Consider the following 15,282-nt stretch of genomic DNA (forward strand, 5'->3'; position numbering starts at 1 on the left):
ATGAATAATAAAATTTTGAAACCACGAGTGACAGCATAACAAATAGTAAAACAGGGGAACACAGTAATAGTGTCTGACTGATTATGACGTACCAAAAAATATTAGCCAATGAGAGGCCGTTATTGACCAATGGTAAAATTTATAGTGGCCTCTCATTGGCTAATTTTTTTTGTTACGTCATAATCAGTCAGACACTATTACTGTGTTCAAAACAGGGTAACCATTCTTTATGAAATAGAAAAGGGTCAACTTGAAATAAAACCATGACAAAAGTTACAACAATATTGTGTTAAGAAGCTGTAAGGTAAAGATTAAACTTTTTGAAATTTTGGTTCATTTCTATAAAGCTTCAGTCAAGCATTTGAACCCACTTCCCTTATTTTCGAAATAAATTGAAAATAAAGGGGGTGAGGTCCTTACCATGCCTATTAAGCCCTATTCCAGTGTGGTTTATACCTGCAGTGCCCTACCTACGGGACAACACAGTGCCTAATTTAACTTAATCTTAAGTAATAAACAAACAAACAAAAAAACACCACTCTCCTTATTCTCAAATTATTTGAAAATTTATTTTAGTTTTTTACTCAAAAAAAGAAGAAATATAGGCAATTGGTGTCGATCGGACAATTAGATGTACAGACTTGTCATAGTTATAAAGTAGCTATGCTACTAAAAACACAAATATAATGAGGTAGAGAAGACTAAAATGGACATAATAAATGTAAAATAAAAGAACTTAATTAATTTGATTAAGCATTAACACCTTAAAAATTAATATTAAAAAACATTGAGAAAAAAAAGAATAGAGATAACGCGTATTCATGTATATTTGTCTGTTCAAAGTTGATATATTAAAGTTGTTTTTATCATCAAACTTCAAAACAATGATTCTGACAAACAATTATAAGTGAAAATTTCCTTTTATACCCCCCTATCCCTTCTTACTCACTTCTCTTTAGTTATGGCACAAAACTATGTACAATCAAACAGTATCCAAACATTTCCACCAATCATTTTAATCAACAAAATCTGATTTGTCATAATTGAAGGTGTACATAAAATTTATCTTTTATTGTCTTATCCATAGACGTCCAAGGGGGGGTAATGGGGTTATTACCCCCCCAAAAAAAAAAATTTTGTTTACCCCCAAAAAATTTACCCCGGGGGTAAATTTTTTTTTGGGGGGGTTAACAAAATTTACCCCTGCCAACAGATTTCAGGGGGGGTAATTACCCCCCCCCCCTCAAGCAAATTTTACCCCCTGGGTAAAAATTTTGGGTGGGGTAAAAAAAATTTGCAGCGCGCTTCGCGCGCCATTTTACCCCCCCCCCCCCAAAAAATAAAAAGATTGGACGCCCCTGACCTTATCCATTAAGATTTCTTACTAAGTTGGAATATAATATTGAATATAAAACATACCTATTTTTGTTACTTTCATATGAACTTTGACAGTAACTCTTATCTTTATATTAAAAACTCCAAAACATACAAAGAGAAACCGTATTTTTTATCGTGTTATGAATTCAATATTAAAGCGTGTGTTAGTAAGTGAATAGTTAGTTAAACGTAATTACTTTTAAAGTTAAGACTTATCAAAACATGTTGCACTGATGAATTTAAGCTTAAAATTTAATTTTAACATGTTAATAAAAGTAAATTATCTTTTTTAAAATTTGTTTCAAAATTTAGTTTTTCTAATAACTTTAAAAGGAATTTAATTAATGGATTTTTAACATTTGTGATTTAAGCAAAGCAAATTTGATATATGTTCACTTTTAAAATATTTCGTGAGATCAGTTGTAGAATTTTCAATGTTAATAAAATCATTTAGAATCATGTCTTCTTGCATGCTGTTTTACTTTGATTTGCTTTCTTTAATTTTGTTTTAGTTTATGTATTTAACAACCCAAAATAATTTTAAAGTCGTATAAAAAGATAAACTGTACAGCAGAACAAACTCGGTTCATCGGTACACACGCAGAAAGATCCAGTTTCTTTTACATATAAATATTTCAATTTTGCAAATTTAATTTATTGTTGCTATTTTACCCCCAATTTTTAATTTTCAAGAAACCTTTAAGCATCTGCGTACAGCTTTTATTTCCAGGATTTAAAATTTGCCGCTAAAATGAACCAATAACGTTTCTCCTTGAGAATATATCTTTACAAAAGAAACACGTTTTTGGTTTATTTAATTATAATTTCATAAGTTTACAGTTTTATTAACTTGCAGACAAGAAACTCTTTGCATAGTAATAGATTATAGAAATGTTTTGGTTTAAAGTTTGACACAATATCAACAATCACTATGCGCTTGCCATAAGAATGTCACATGTCATGACATGTGTCTGTGTCCCTAGCCTCTACGGGCACAGCCCCAATATAGGAATTATGTAAGCAGGATAGCCTCATACATATGTATTTAACTTAAAATAAGATTAAAAGCGGAGGGGAGAGAAGTTAATGGTTTAATGACAAATTTAAGTGAAATGACCCATGAAATTTTATGCGTTTTTTTAAAACTTAACACAGATTGTAAAAATGCCCATTAACATTCTAATATGAACATTTAGATATATTTTCAGAAAACTGCAAAGAATCGAAAATGGGTTTCAGTGCAAAAAACATGATGAACCCCTTGTTCATACTAAAATTTGTCGAATTGGTAACTTTTGTTGTTGTTCATTTGATTTGCACTAAGCAGCAAGCTAAAAATTAAAAAACAACATCCATAAGAAACAAAGTAAAAAAAATAGATGAACTTGCGGACAAAGTTAGTTATAGAGTTGATCATCATTGTTAAATTGCTGAAAATCCAAAAATATGACATAAAAAATTCTAAATAATAATTTTCAGTGCTTTATGAACAAATCCCTTCAGGTTTCGTAAAAGTTGATAAATGAGTTCTTTAATAAAAAAAAACATAATTTTGCTTAAGTTTGTAAATGATTTAATCCTAGTTTTTAAAAGCGAAGCTTTTCTATAATTAAGGTCGGTCCATCCGTCCGTACGTCCGTCCGAGATAGATAGCTTTTATTTGTTAATTTAGGCATGTTAGAATTGTCCTATCAATTTCAAACTTTGCATGATGATTCCTGTAGTAGTTAGGTACGATTTAGAAAGCGTAGCAACTCTATAATCGTTACCAGAATGTCCGTACGTCCATTTTAAACATGTTGATTTTTCAACTTTTTTAACAACAAATTTTTATGTGATCTAATTATCCGAATGATCTGATTTTTGGTATATTGATTTCTGGGACAACAAAGAACAATATTATAAGCGAAGCAACTCTATAATAAAGTCCTAAACATGTAAATATGTCCATAAACATTATTCTGTATCAAGCAGTTTTTCAACAAATTTACCTACAATTTTGCTTCGATTCTTATTCTTTTATATTCTGATTATTCAGTTCAGACACTATACAAGTGTTAATGTCCGTTTTTCCTACCGTTTCAGTGCTTCGCTTTTATGGATGTTGTCATCCTTGTTATACATTAATTTTATCATATTAATATTAAACTTTAAAATAAAAACCATTCTGTTTACAAGCAAATGTCTTATTTGAATTTGAGTTAAAAGAAAGTTTTAGGCTATTGTCTCAACCATGACACTTTGGTTGAGCTTGACTTCCGAATTAGCGGGAAGTTCACGAGATCAGTTGGCGAACATACAAACCCCCAATACCAGGAACCATCAAGTTTCAACAGCAGGTTTGAATATAGATTTATTGATGAAATTATTTCAAAGACCTGAAATTACAATATCAATTAGTTCATAATTCCAGTTATTTATAACCACGTAATCTTATTTGCTTTTTAAAAATCATTTTTCTCTACGGTAAAAATCTTTGGAAACTTTGGCTTTAAAGGAAAATTATTTGGTTTAATAAATCATTGTTAAATGCAACAATAAGGCACATAAAAATTACTAAAACATATATTAATCATAATTAAGTTTCATGCTTAGCTGGCTAAAGCCTTTTTAAAACTACATATAATCGTCCTATACACCATTCTTCCTTATAAAATTAACAAATTCTACCTGAAGCTCTTATGGTTTCAAATCCCTGATATACTAGGGTCGTTCACACACTATGAGACCAATGATAGGCCCAATTTTGTTCTCCGAAATCTTCACACTCCCATATCTCATTCAAAAGTGAAAAACGTGGGCGCATATAAACATTCCATGCCGCGTCTATTACTGAAGGAAAGTCAAAAAAGACGACATTTGCGCTTAGTTTTAGGATAATGATGAGGAATTAATTTCGAACTTGATAAACACCAAGCTTCCTCGAAAAGAGGTTAAGACACACCCCCCGTTTGAAAGTCAAATTAACTTCCTTAACGAGATTCAAGGTTTTTTTGCGCTGAGCACTAGCAACATTTCTCACTAAACTCAACTCACCATAATCACATGAGAATAGCCACATCCCGAAAAACATGACAATTTCTGCTCCTAACTAAGTGAAACCCCGTGAAATGCATACACAATATTATACTCCTCACTAGGACTCATAATACCTCACATTTTAGGATAGAAGGATGGGGATTGGTTTGTACCATACAACATTCCATGCACATGACAATCACAAGATCACATACACAAATCCTAAAATGGATAATCCTATTAATCATGATGTTGTAAATATAACAACTTATACTAAATAATAATCATTTCATAATCAATAGGTAATAAATCATTATTAATAAATCAATAAGTACCTACGAAATCAGGTCGAAATGTAAACAAATAATGGTAAAATAAAACGAAATAAATCTTAGACAAGAAAATTAAGATTTATAGGTACTTAAAACTAACTTTGTTAAGCATCAAAAAGAGTAGTAAGAAAAAATATTTCAAAATCCTTGGGCAGAAAGTTTTTCAAACTTAATGAATAAGAACTGTACTATCTTAATCAACAATAAAACTTTTTAATACTTAAAGAATAGCAAAATAATAATATCTTCGTTAGAATTTTCATTGAAATTATGAAAAAATACCAATTTTTCTTTGTAAAAAAAATATGAGACTTTAAATATGAATTTTCAATCATTCCTTGATCTGAATAAAAATGTTTTACTTGATTGAAATTCATATGCAATTTTTAAAAAAATCTGCTAAAAAAATACTTGATTTTTTTCTTAGAATAAATATCGAATCACGCAACCTCGACACATTTATTCCTTTTTGGTAAACTTTTCAGGTAAGTTTTTAAAATGAATTGTACTTTTGAAAAGAAATTAAACTCAATAAAATTAAATTTGAGTATATGAAATAGAATAAAAATTAGTTGCATTTCATTTGATTCTTATTTTAGGCATAAAAATAGGCATATGAAAATGTGGCTTTTTACTAAAAAATGTTCTCAATTTTCATAAAACAAGAATCAATTATTGATCAAAAAATTTTTTTTAAACCGCTTTTATTTCAATATCTGCGATAAAATGAAGGAAAGGTTAATTTAAAATATGCATAGTTTATCTTAAATTAATTCTGTGATATTCATATAAATAATAATCAATATCTTAATAATATCATACATCGTGTTCATTATTATAAATGCTTATCTCATAGAAAATAGAGTTTACATTTTTAAACATGAACGAAAATATATGTACCTAGGAAATAATTGCTATAAAATACTTTCTCAAGGTTTAAAATTGTCCGAAGTCGCTAGGTACATATATTACTACGAATCTCTGCTCTCGGAATGAAGAAAAATCTTTACGCGTGGATTATTAGGAATCCTTGCCTCCGGAGTGAAAGAAAAAACTTTATTTGCTTACAAATTAAAACAAATATCTTGATTTTTTGCGATAATCTTTTTAAAATAATAATAAGAAATATTTTAAACATTATCATAATAATTTTACATGTTGTGTTCTTTACTTTAATGCATTATCTCATACGAGAATCTGAGAAATAACATTTTTTAAGCAAACGTGAACTATGAAAAAAAATACCTCGAAAAATAATTCTTAAAAATCTATTTTTCTCAATCTAAAAAAAATCTGCAAAATCATTTGGTAGTTAATACACACAGACTTTTGCTTTTCAAAATCATACTTAAAGAAACAAATCTTTTAAAATCTGCTTTAAAAGTCTAAACAATTTTGTAGAATTTTTGTGCTTAAATATGAACAATAAAATTAGTTGAATAATGAATACTTATTCTTTGCAGAACCTTTTTAGGTTCCCTTCACAAGCTTAATATATAACTTGTAATATTTTTTTTCTTTAAAGATCATTTTCACATAAATAGTTTATGTTGTAGATTAGATATGTGTGGTTTGAAATTTTTCAATGACTTTCTGGCGGCAACACCCGCCATATTTCCACCCGCTATTTGCAGGCCTCTTACCCTGTGTCGGGCGGCAAGGTTGGCAGCAGCCAAGTCGATTCTTGATTCATGATAGCACCAGGGCAAGTAATAAAAGTGTGACTGTCATAAAATTTAGAATCATCTACCGGCTTTTGTCCGGCCGGAACCGAAACTCCCGTCGGCTCTTGTCCGGCCAGAACCGAATTTCTTATTGGCTCTTGCCCAGCTGGAACCGAAACTCCCGTCGGCTCTTGTCCAGCTGGAACCAAAACTCTGATCGGCTCTTGTCCAGCCGGAACCAAAACTCCCGTCGGCTCTTGTCCGGCTGGAACCGAATCATTCAGCGGCTCAATACCCGCCGTAACAATATTCTCAACGGCTACAGTATCGTTACCAATATCATCAGGAATAACTGCAGCACAACTAACATCATTATCAATATTAGCCACGGCAACACCCACCGTAGCCATGTTGTCAACGGCTGCGGCACTAGCAGAACCAAAAGGTTCATCAGCAGCGTTACAAGCAGAACCAACAGGTTCAATAATAGCAGCTACGGCAGACCCAACCGGCTCATTATCAACATCTACGGCAGAACCAACTGGCCACGCACTCTTATCAACAGCTACGGCAGTACCAACCGGCTCATTATCAACAGCTACGGCAGCTTTAAACGCAGATTTCTGCTGACCAGCTCCATAGTCAGCACTTGTACAGATAAAACCACTACCAAAAATGGTTCGCCACAACATAGACTGGCCCACTTTCTGGTAGGTTGATGGAAACACGTCAGGATGTGTATTTCCAATGATGATATCTAAGCCTCCACTAATATATGTAAATCTTTCTGGCGGCATCTTAAATATTTCGGCGGCGGTTTCCGGATGGACCGAGCGCATCTCGTTGCCACCTCCGAGGTTAGGCATAACAGCTGCCTCAAATTCTCTCAAGTTACCATCCCTGTCCTTCAGATAGAACACCACATTGCGGCAGGATGATTCACTACCGTCAGCCACAGAAATGTTTGTATATCTGCCGGTAGATTTCAGCTTCAACTTGCTGGACAACTTCTCAGACACAAGTGATAGATTTGCACCAGAATCAAACCTGACGGCGGCATGGCAGGCGCCGCCGCCAGGTGCTACAACTGGAACTATTTGCAGCAGGAAGGTACATGTGCTAGGCGCAGAACTTGATTTGTAGACTGTATTCACACTAGCACTAGCCTCATGCAACATACGACTATGATAACTGTCGTAATTATTGGTGCCACAGACACCAAGCTTATCCGAGTTAGATGAACGACGTTCCATCTCTCTAAGCCTTCGGTACATATCACGTACTTCTTGGCGCAACTCCATGGAAATTTTAAGCACTCCCATGTCCATCCTCACCTTCTCAACGACGTCGAGGTTCCTGGCGACAGTGCTCGACCTCACGTCGTCTGAATCATTGTCAAGCCAGTGCAGAATTTTCGTACACTGTTCCAACGACGCATAAACTTTATCTGCAACAGTTTTCTGTTCACTAGCTTCATCCAAATCACGCTTGAACTTGCGCATCTCACTAGTCTCCACGGCAGATTTTAGACTTTTTATTAGGTCAGATTGGTCCTTGACCTCACTAAAAATGTCACGAATTGATTTTAAATTCACATTTTCACATGAACTAAAACTTTGGCAGGCTTTTAGATTTTCATAAAACACTTTTATCTGTTCGTCAAACACCTCTAGCCTTTCATTGCCAATAGCGATAGCTCGCTCAATTTTCTGCTTTTTAGTGAGCACCATATTGATTCACTAGGTAATTATTTCACAGAAAAATTGTCAATGTTTTTTTCATCAATACACTATATGCTATTGATCTATTGAAGAATGCTAACGCCTATTCTCCAGATTCTTTGAAGAATGCTAATGCCTATTCTTCAGAACCATTTGAAGTTGCTTGTGCAGCTCCTTCAACCATCAGGTTATTTGAAATTTGCTAATGCCTAAACTTCAACCTTCACTTCTTTGAAATTCGCTTGTGCAGCTCCTTCAAACTCCAATCATTTGAAATTTGCTAATGCCTAAACTTCAAACTTCACTTCTTTGAAATTGCTTGTGCAGCTCCTTCAAACATCAGGTTATTGAAATTTGCTAACGCCTAAACTTCAAGTCCTTTGAAATTGTCTCAACCATGACACTTTGGTTGAGCTTGACTTCCGAATTAGCGGGAAGTTCACGAGATCAGTTGGCGAACATACAAACCCCCAATACCAGGAACCATCAAGTTTCAACAGCAGGTTTGAATATAGATTTATTGATGAAATTATTTCAAAGACCTGAAATTACAATATCAATTAGTTCATAATTCCAGTTATTTATAACCACGTAATCTTATTTGCTTTTTAAAAATCATTTTTCTCTACGGTAAAAATCTTTGGAAACTTTGGCTTTAAAGGAAAATTATTTGGTTTAATAAATCATTGTTAAATGCAACAATAAGGCACATAAAAATTACTAAAACATATATTAATCATAATTAAGTTTCATGCTTAGCTGGCTAAAGCCTTTTTAAAACTACATATAATCGTCCTATACACCATTCTTCCTTATAAAATTAACAAATTCTACCTGAAGCTCTTATGGTTTCAAATCCCTGATATACTAGGGTCGTTCACACACTATGAGACCAATGATAGGCCCAATTTTGTTCTCCGAAATCTTCACACTCCCATATCTCATTCAAAAGTGAAAAACGTGGGCGCATATAAACATTCCATGCCGCGTCTATTACTGAAGGAAAGTCAAAAAAGACGACATTTGCGCTTAGTTTTAGGATAATGATGAGGAATTAATTTCGAACTTGATAAACACCAAGCTTCCTCGAAAAGAGGTTAAGACAGCTATTTTTCTTTGGGTGGGTCACTATCTTTCTAAAACATTGACTCCTACTATATGCATTAGCCTGTCCCGGATTTGAAAAATTTTGTTAAAATTTTTGCCCCCAGCCATAATATAGTTGATTTATGCAAAATATTGACCCATGCAAAATATTTTTTCTGTAATGCAAAAATTGCGATGGTACAAGCACTGCAAAGTTTTTAAAATTTGCAAAAAAGACCTGTTTTTAAAGCTCTTGTACCATCCTAATTTTAAAGATTTTTAAAAAATTTCAATTCTAGTGTGTCTATATAAACCTGAAATTTACCAAAAAAAATGGGGGCAGTCTCAATTCTAACATATAATGGAAGAAGGTGTAGCAAGTAATTTTCCAAAGTAAAAATTGCCACATTTTCATTCATAAATAATGGGGTTGGGCTGGAATCAATAGATACAGATATCCGGCTGATTCATAATTCTGGATATCAAGTATTTAGGGTTATATTGACACACTAGAATTGAAATTTCGTAAAAATATTTAAAATTGAGATGGTACAAACTTTTTAAAATCTGCAAAAAGACCGTTTTTAAAGCTTTTGTTTCATCTCAATTTTAAAGATTTTTATTAAATTTCAATTCTAGTGTGTCAATATAAACCTAAATACTTGATATCCAGAATTATAGATCAGCCGGATATCTGTATCCATCCAATCCGGCCTAACCCTATTATTTGTGTATGAAATCTGGCAATTTTTACTTTGAAAGATTACTTGCTACACCTTTGTCCTTCATATGTTAGAATTGAGACTGCCCCCATTTTTTTTGGTAAATTTCAGGTTTATTTTGACACACTAGAATTGAAATTTTTTAAAAATCTTTAAAATTGAGATGGTACAAGAGCTTTAAAAACAGGTCTTTTTGCAAATTTTAAAAATTTTGCAGTGCTTGTACCATCGCAATTTTTGCATTACAGAAAAAATATTTTGTATGGGTCATTATTTTGCATAAATCAACCATATTATGGCTGGGGGCAAAAATTTTAACAAAATTTTTCTAAAACGGGACAGGGTAATATGCATACATTGCTTTCAAATGTTTTCTTTTTGATACACTTTGAATAAAATAGCTTTACAATCTTGGAATCAAGCAATTTTGGACATCTAACATCTTAGCTCTTTTTTATGATCAATGTATTTACTTACACTTATAGTGCATATTAAGGAACACCTATGTATAAATACATATATGCTTTTTCTTGCACCTTGACATAAAACAAAACTTACCTAACTTGATGGGATTACCTTCGAAATTTTAAGTATACATAACCAGAGGCTATCCTAATCCTTACACTAAGTTTACTTAAGTGAATTATAGATAGAAATACTTAAAGAAACTTTATAGGTATACTTATACTAAAAGTTTTCCTATGCCTTGCATTATAAAATTTCATTAGGAACCCACATATTTGTTTGTGATTCCTTTTAATATACCAAAAACAATACTGCAGATCACGGTAAAATATTACTGGTAAGCAATATTTCCAAAAATCTATGAATTTTAAAGGCTGCTAGCTGCCAAACGGCTGAACGTACAAATCATGCCCGCACACTGTTTTAAGCGGCATAAGAAGGCCTACAAATAATCTGGAATAGCCATAAAAGAATAATGCATAATTATCTCGCAGTGCAGAGAAATGCGCGAAAAAGACCTATTTTACGCGTTTTTTCTTCAGTGAAGCTTTCCCTGTGCATCATTGGATCTTGGCTATTCCAGATTATTTGTAGGCCTTCTTATACCGCTTAAAATGGTGTGCGGGTATGCTCTGTACGTTCAGCCGTTTAGCAGCTAGCAGCCTTTAAAATTCATAGATTTTTGGAAATATTGCTTACCAGCAATATTTTACCGTGAACTGCAGTAGATCCCAATTGTAATATTTGTACAGGTGTTTGAGTTTATAGTTGTGATGTTGTATACCTGTGGTCCTTCTCAGGCCGATATGAAATGGGTTGGCTCCTGGGGAGACTCTATTTCTCAAATAAACCTTGGCATCTTTACTTGCATAGGTAAAGTCTTTGTGTTTTCTTTGTATAAAGCTACCGGTTAGGCGTATAGAGGACTTTTAGGGTACCTGGGGGAAGGTGGGGCTGGGTTGGGCTAAGTCGAACCTCCACTTAAAAAAATAGTAACGTAAATTTTCAGAGGCCAATACTTTTTGGACGGTAAAGGTACCCTTCCCCCAAATAGTCATGATCTTCCCTGGACCTATACTAAGCTTCTCTGTAAAGGGTAACCATATAGATCCAGCGGTTAGCAAGGTCTCAATCTACAGACAATAATCCTGTTACTTTTATGTAAGAATAGGACAAACCCCAAACTGTCCCAGTTTTGAGCAAGACGATTCCTGTGACGTCATATAAAAAGGGAAGGGGGGAAGAAAATATTTCCCTTTTCTCCCATCTCTTTTGAAGAGATTTTCTTCCCCCCTTCCCTTTTTCTTTCCCGAAACGTATATGACGTAACTGGAATCGTCTTGCTCAAAACTGGGACAGTTTGGGGTTTGTCAAGAATAGTCAATTACTACTTTGTAGTTATTTTAAAATTATTTTCATCATGGCCTGTGGACTGCTAGTGTATTTCTTTTGTAATTTTTGTAAACAGTTGCATTTTTAATATCTTTTTTTTATTTTCTCAAATCTTTTTTTTAGGTTTTTTCTTCATAACTCTAATTCTGATGATTGGGATGATCATGGGAGACAAAGCAAAAATTTCGGTAAGTGCAAATAATAAACTTTTTTTTTAAAAATGACATCATAAAAAAATTACGTCATACAATACATATGACAAATGGTGGGCCAATACACAGACTAAATTACCAATGGCAGGCCAGCATACATTTTAACTGACCAATGTATGACCAAGTATGGCGTCATTTTTTGGCACTATTAAAAGCTTTGCTCATTTTTTGTCCAGCAAAAAGTTTCAGTATCATTAAATGAGATAATCCTCATCCTTAAATTTCTAAAGAAAACTTCCCTCAATGACAGAAGTTAATTAAATTAATTATCATTTTTAGGACCATAGCATTGATTATATTAGGTTTAATTCTAGAACCAAACATAGAATTATTGTAGTTCCTTAAAAAAGTTGTTTTCTAATACCCTTCCTAAACAAAAAATTAAGATAAGATAGTTTAGAATTAGTTCGAATTTATGGTACAACTCTTCCTATTTTGTTTCCTATTAAAACATAAATATCATACTCTTTTGTTTTAGTTGATACTGTTCAACTTGATTGGATTCTTCTGCTACATCATTGCTGGATCTTTTGCCATTCAGTTCTACAATTCTAAAATAGATGTAATGGGCCAGGTATCTTATTATTCACATCTTTAGCCACATGCAGTAATTGGTGTCAACTTGCTGGTCTTGGTAAACTCTCATTTATACAAAAAAAAATCATCTAGTTGCTTTGCCACAAAGAATGATGGTGACCTTTTACGCTTCATAGTTTTTTTTATCTTAAGAATCATGTATATCTTTTTTTGTGTTTGGGGAATTATCAAACAAGGGGGGGTTTCATTTGACCATATAAAATAATATGCTATAAAATCATTATTTTACCAGTAGGAATATCACCAGAAGAGCAGAGCTTCATCCAGGTGGATGGAAGGATGGGCAGACAGACATTTTAATATTTTTTTATCCCAGGAATTTCCCGTGTTTCAAGGAAAATATAAGAGTCAAGGGTTAGCTATGGGCAGTATGGCAATCATCAACGCCTGCGTTTTATTAGGTAATAATTGATATGATGATATACATTTAAAGAGCAAAGCTTTTCTTATAATACTGGTCAGCAAATTCGCCCGTCTTTACCGAATATCTCTTATAATTTATTAAGGCATGTTAAAAATATCCTATCAATTTCAAAGTTGACATGATGATTCCTGCAATAGTTGGGTTCTATTTAGAAAGTGTAGCAACTTAATAATTGTTACCAGAAGTCTGTACGTCCGTTTAAAATATGCTGCTTTTAAACTCTTTTGACAACAACTGGTTGTATGATATAATTATCCTATTCATCTGATTTTTTAACCTAAAATGTAAGTTTGATCTTAAACAGAATCCTGTAATTTACGCAATTTTTCATCTAGTTTATGTATAATACTGGGTATACCTTTTGATTAATATTCTGCATATTAAGTTTGGACACTCTGCAAGTGTTAAAGTTCATTTGTTCTACAGTTTGATTTATTCAAAGCTTTGCTTTTATGGATGTTGTCTTCCTTGTTTAAAGATTAATTAGCAAGGACAAGTAAGGAAAAAAAAGGTATTGTCATAAAATCACTATATATTACTTATAGTAATGTTTAATTTCTAATTTATAGCATTTTTTTCAAAATAAATCAAACAAGCCAGTTACATACTTACTTTAATATGTACTTATAACAGACAAAAGTATAGAATGCTTTAAATGATTATAGAGAAGCTCTACTTTTAAACAAATAAATTCTACAATCATAAATTACTCATAAGCCATGACATTTAAGATAATATACATATGCAATATTTACTTAATACTTAGTTTTCCAGATATTCATTTTAATTATTTCACCTTGACTCATAATTTGTTAAATTGTTATCACCAAACCTTTTGTAAAATAACCTTCTAACCCGCAACCGTGGCTCAACACGCATCCGCTCGTAGTCGCGGGAAAGCAATAGGTTCGAATCTCGGCTTAACACCGCGTCATAACAATAGACATTAAAAATTGTTTATATTACTGCTATGTCAGGGGCTCGACTTAAATTGTTAGATTAAGGGGGATGCTTTGGCCGAAAACATGCGCAACTCATGCACAGTTAGGACTTCTAAAACAAAGGTCATGCAATTAAAGGGTTGATTGTCTGTTGGATGTTACTTATCTAACATCCTATAATGGGCGTTAGAGTAAGGCATTACAATATAAGTGGACGATGACCTTGGGTTCTCTAGATGAGCACTTAAGATAGAATGAGGATCCATCCCCAATGAGTTAATAACTAAAAAAATAACACAACTGTCTTAATCCAGCTTATATCAACAACGAAAATAATTCGGGAAAAAATCACGAAACCTATACTTGATTTTCAGCTGTCGTTACTAGAATTGACGACCTTTTTATCCCCCAAATTTATTTCAGATTTATTTCGCTTGTTGGTTAACTATACATTTTACCTGGTCTCAATCCTTAAGTTCTTTCACTAATCTCAAAGTCAGCTTTCAAGGAGGAGTAATGGAAATATACTTTCCAGTTGGGCTTCGAAACCGATTAATATCCTTTGGATTAGAACCGGTTCTCAGCCTTGCTGAAAAGTTTTTTTTTATTTTCATTTTAATATTCATGGAAAGCTGTCTATAATACCACACTATAAATATCTATTAATGTGTGTTTTTATTTCAGTTGACACCTTCTTTTCTTTCCTGGAGCTAAGAAAAAATGACTAAGAAGAAAAATTTATTAGAAATCAATTGTGATTGGGGGGGGGGGGACTTGTTTTATCAGGGAGTGTGTAATAATTTATATCCTAAATCTTATGATACAAAGTAAAGTATTGTTTGTCAGTATGTCTCTCTGTCTTAATCTTAAATTCTAATTTATTGCTAGACACCGATTGGGCTCTGTTTTGTTTTTTTTAATTACCCCCCTACTTCCTACTATTAAATAGATATAACTATTTTTTTCCCAATATTCTCATCAATTTATGCATTGAATTTATTAAAATACCCTTATAATTAATTAAGTAACATAAAGATTGATTTTAAAACATTTGATATTTTGATTTAATAATTTTGTTATATTGATTACCAATTATTTTGTTGTATTATATTTTAAGCTTATTTAGAATGCCTGAGTTTATATATATGTTTTGTTATAAATTGTGATTTATGTTTTAATATAACTTATAAATAAAAAAATAATTTTTCTTTAGTTTTATTAGCGGTTACGCCCCTTGAGGATTTTATCGGCACTGAAGGGGGGGTCTACACCTCCCCAATTTCTATTTTAGTTTTAAAAAGAAAAAGTAATAAAAATAAGTGGGGTGGTAA

At 32.6% G+C, this 15,282-nt stretch overlaps 1 protein-coding gene across 2 annotated transcripts; it reads left to right on the plus strand.

Moving 5' to 3' along the window:
- Positions 1–2,552: 2,552 nt before the first annotated feature.
- LOC145318566 (protein snakeskin-like) lies at positions 2,553–15,157 on the plus strand. Of its 2 annotated transcripts, none has more exons than XM_080159934.1 (6): positions 2,553–2,665; positions 11,138–11,258; positions 11,901–11,965; positions 12,468–12,563; positions 12,903–12,987; positions 14,636–15,157. In XM_080159934.1, exons 1-6 carry the CDS (start codon positions 2,606–2,608, stop codon positions 14,677–14,679), a joined length of 471 nt encoding a protein of 156 aa, XP_080016060.1. In that variant the 5' UTR covers positions 2,553–2,605; the 3' UTR covers positions 14,680–15,157. The 2 variants fall into 2 exon arrangements, with proteins under 2 accessions (XP_080016060.1, XP_080016061.1); XM_080159935.1 differs by having other exon boundaries at positions 12,468–12,551.
- The last annotated feature ends 125 nt before the right edge of the window (positions 15,158–15,282 follow it).

This window comes from Acartia tonsa, chromosome 5, assembly GCF_053477335.1.
Source record: "Acartia tonsa isolate MP-2025a chromosome 5, ASM5347733v1, whole genome shotgun sequence".
Taxonomy (NCBI): domain Eukaryota; kingdom Metazoa; phylum Arthropoda; class Copepoda; order Calanoida; family Acartiidae; genus Acartia; species Acartia tonsa.

Excerpts from the sequence above, each read along its gene's own strand:
- LOC145318566 (XM_080159934.1), top strand. The coding sequence starts at position 2,606 with ATGGGTTTCAGTGCAAAAAACATGATGAACCCCTTGTTCATACTAAAA. Across the intron at positions 2,666-11,137 it reads TACTAAAATTTGTCGAATTG|GTGTTTGAGTTTATAGTTGT; the intron begins GTAACTTTTGTT and ends ATATTTGTACAG. Across the intron at positions 11,966-12,467 it reads GAGACAAAGCAAAAATTTCG|TTGATACTGTTCAACTTGAT; the intron begins GTAAGTGCAAAT and ends CTTTTGTTTTAG.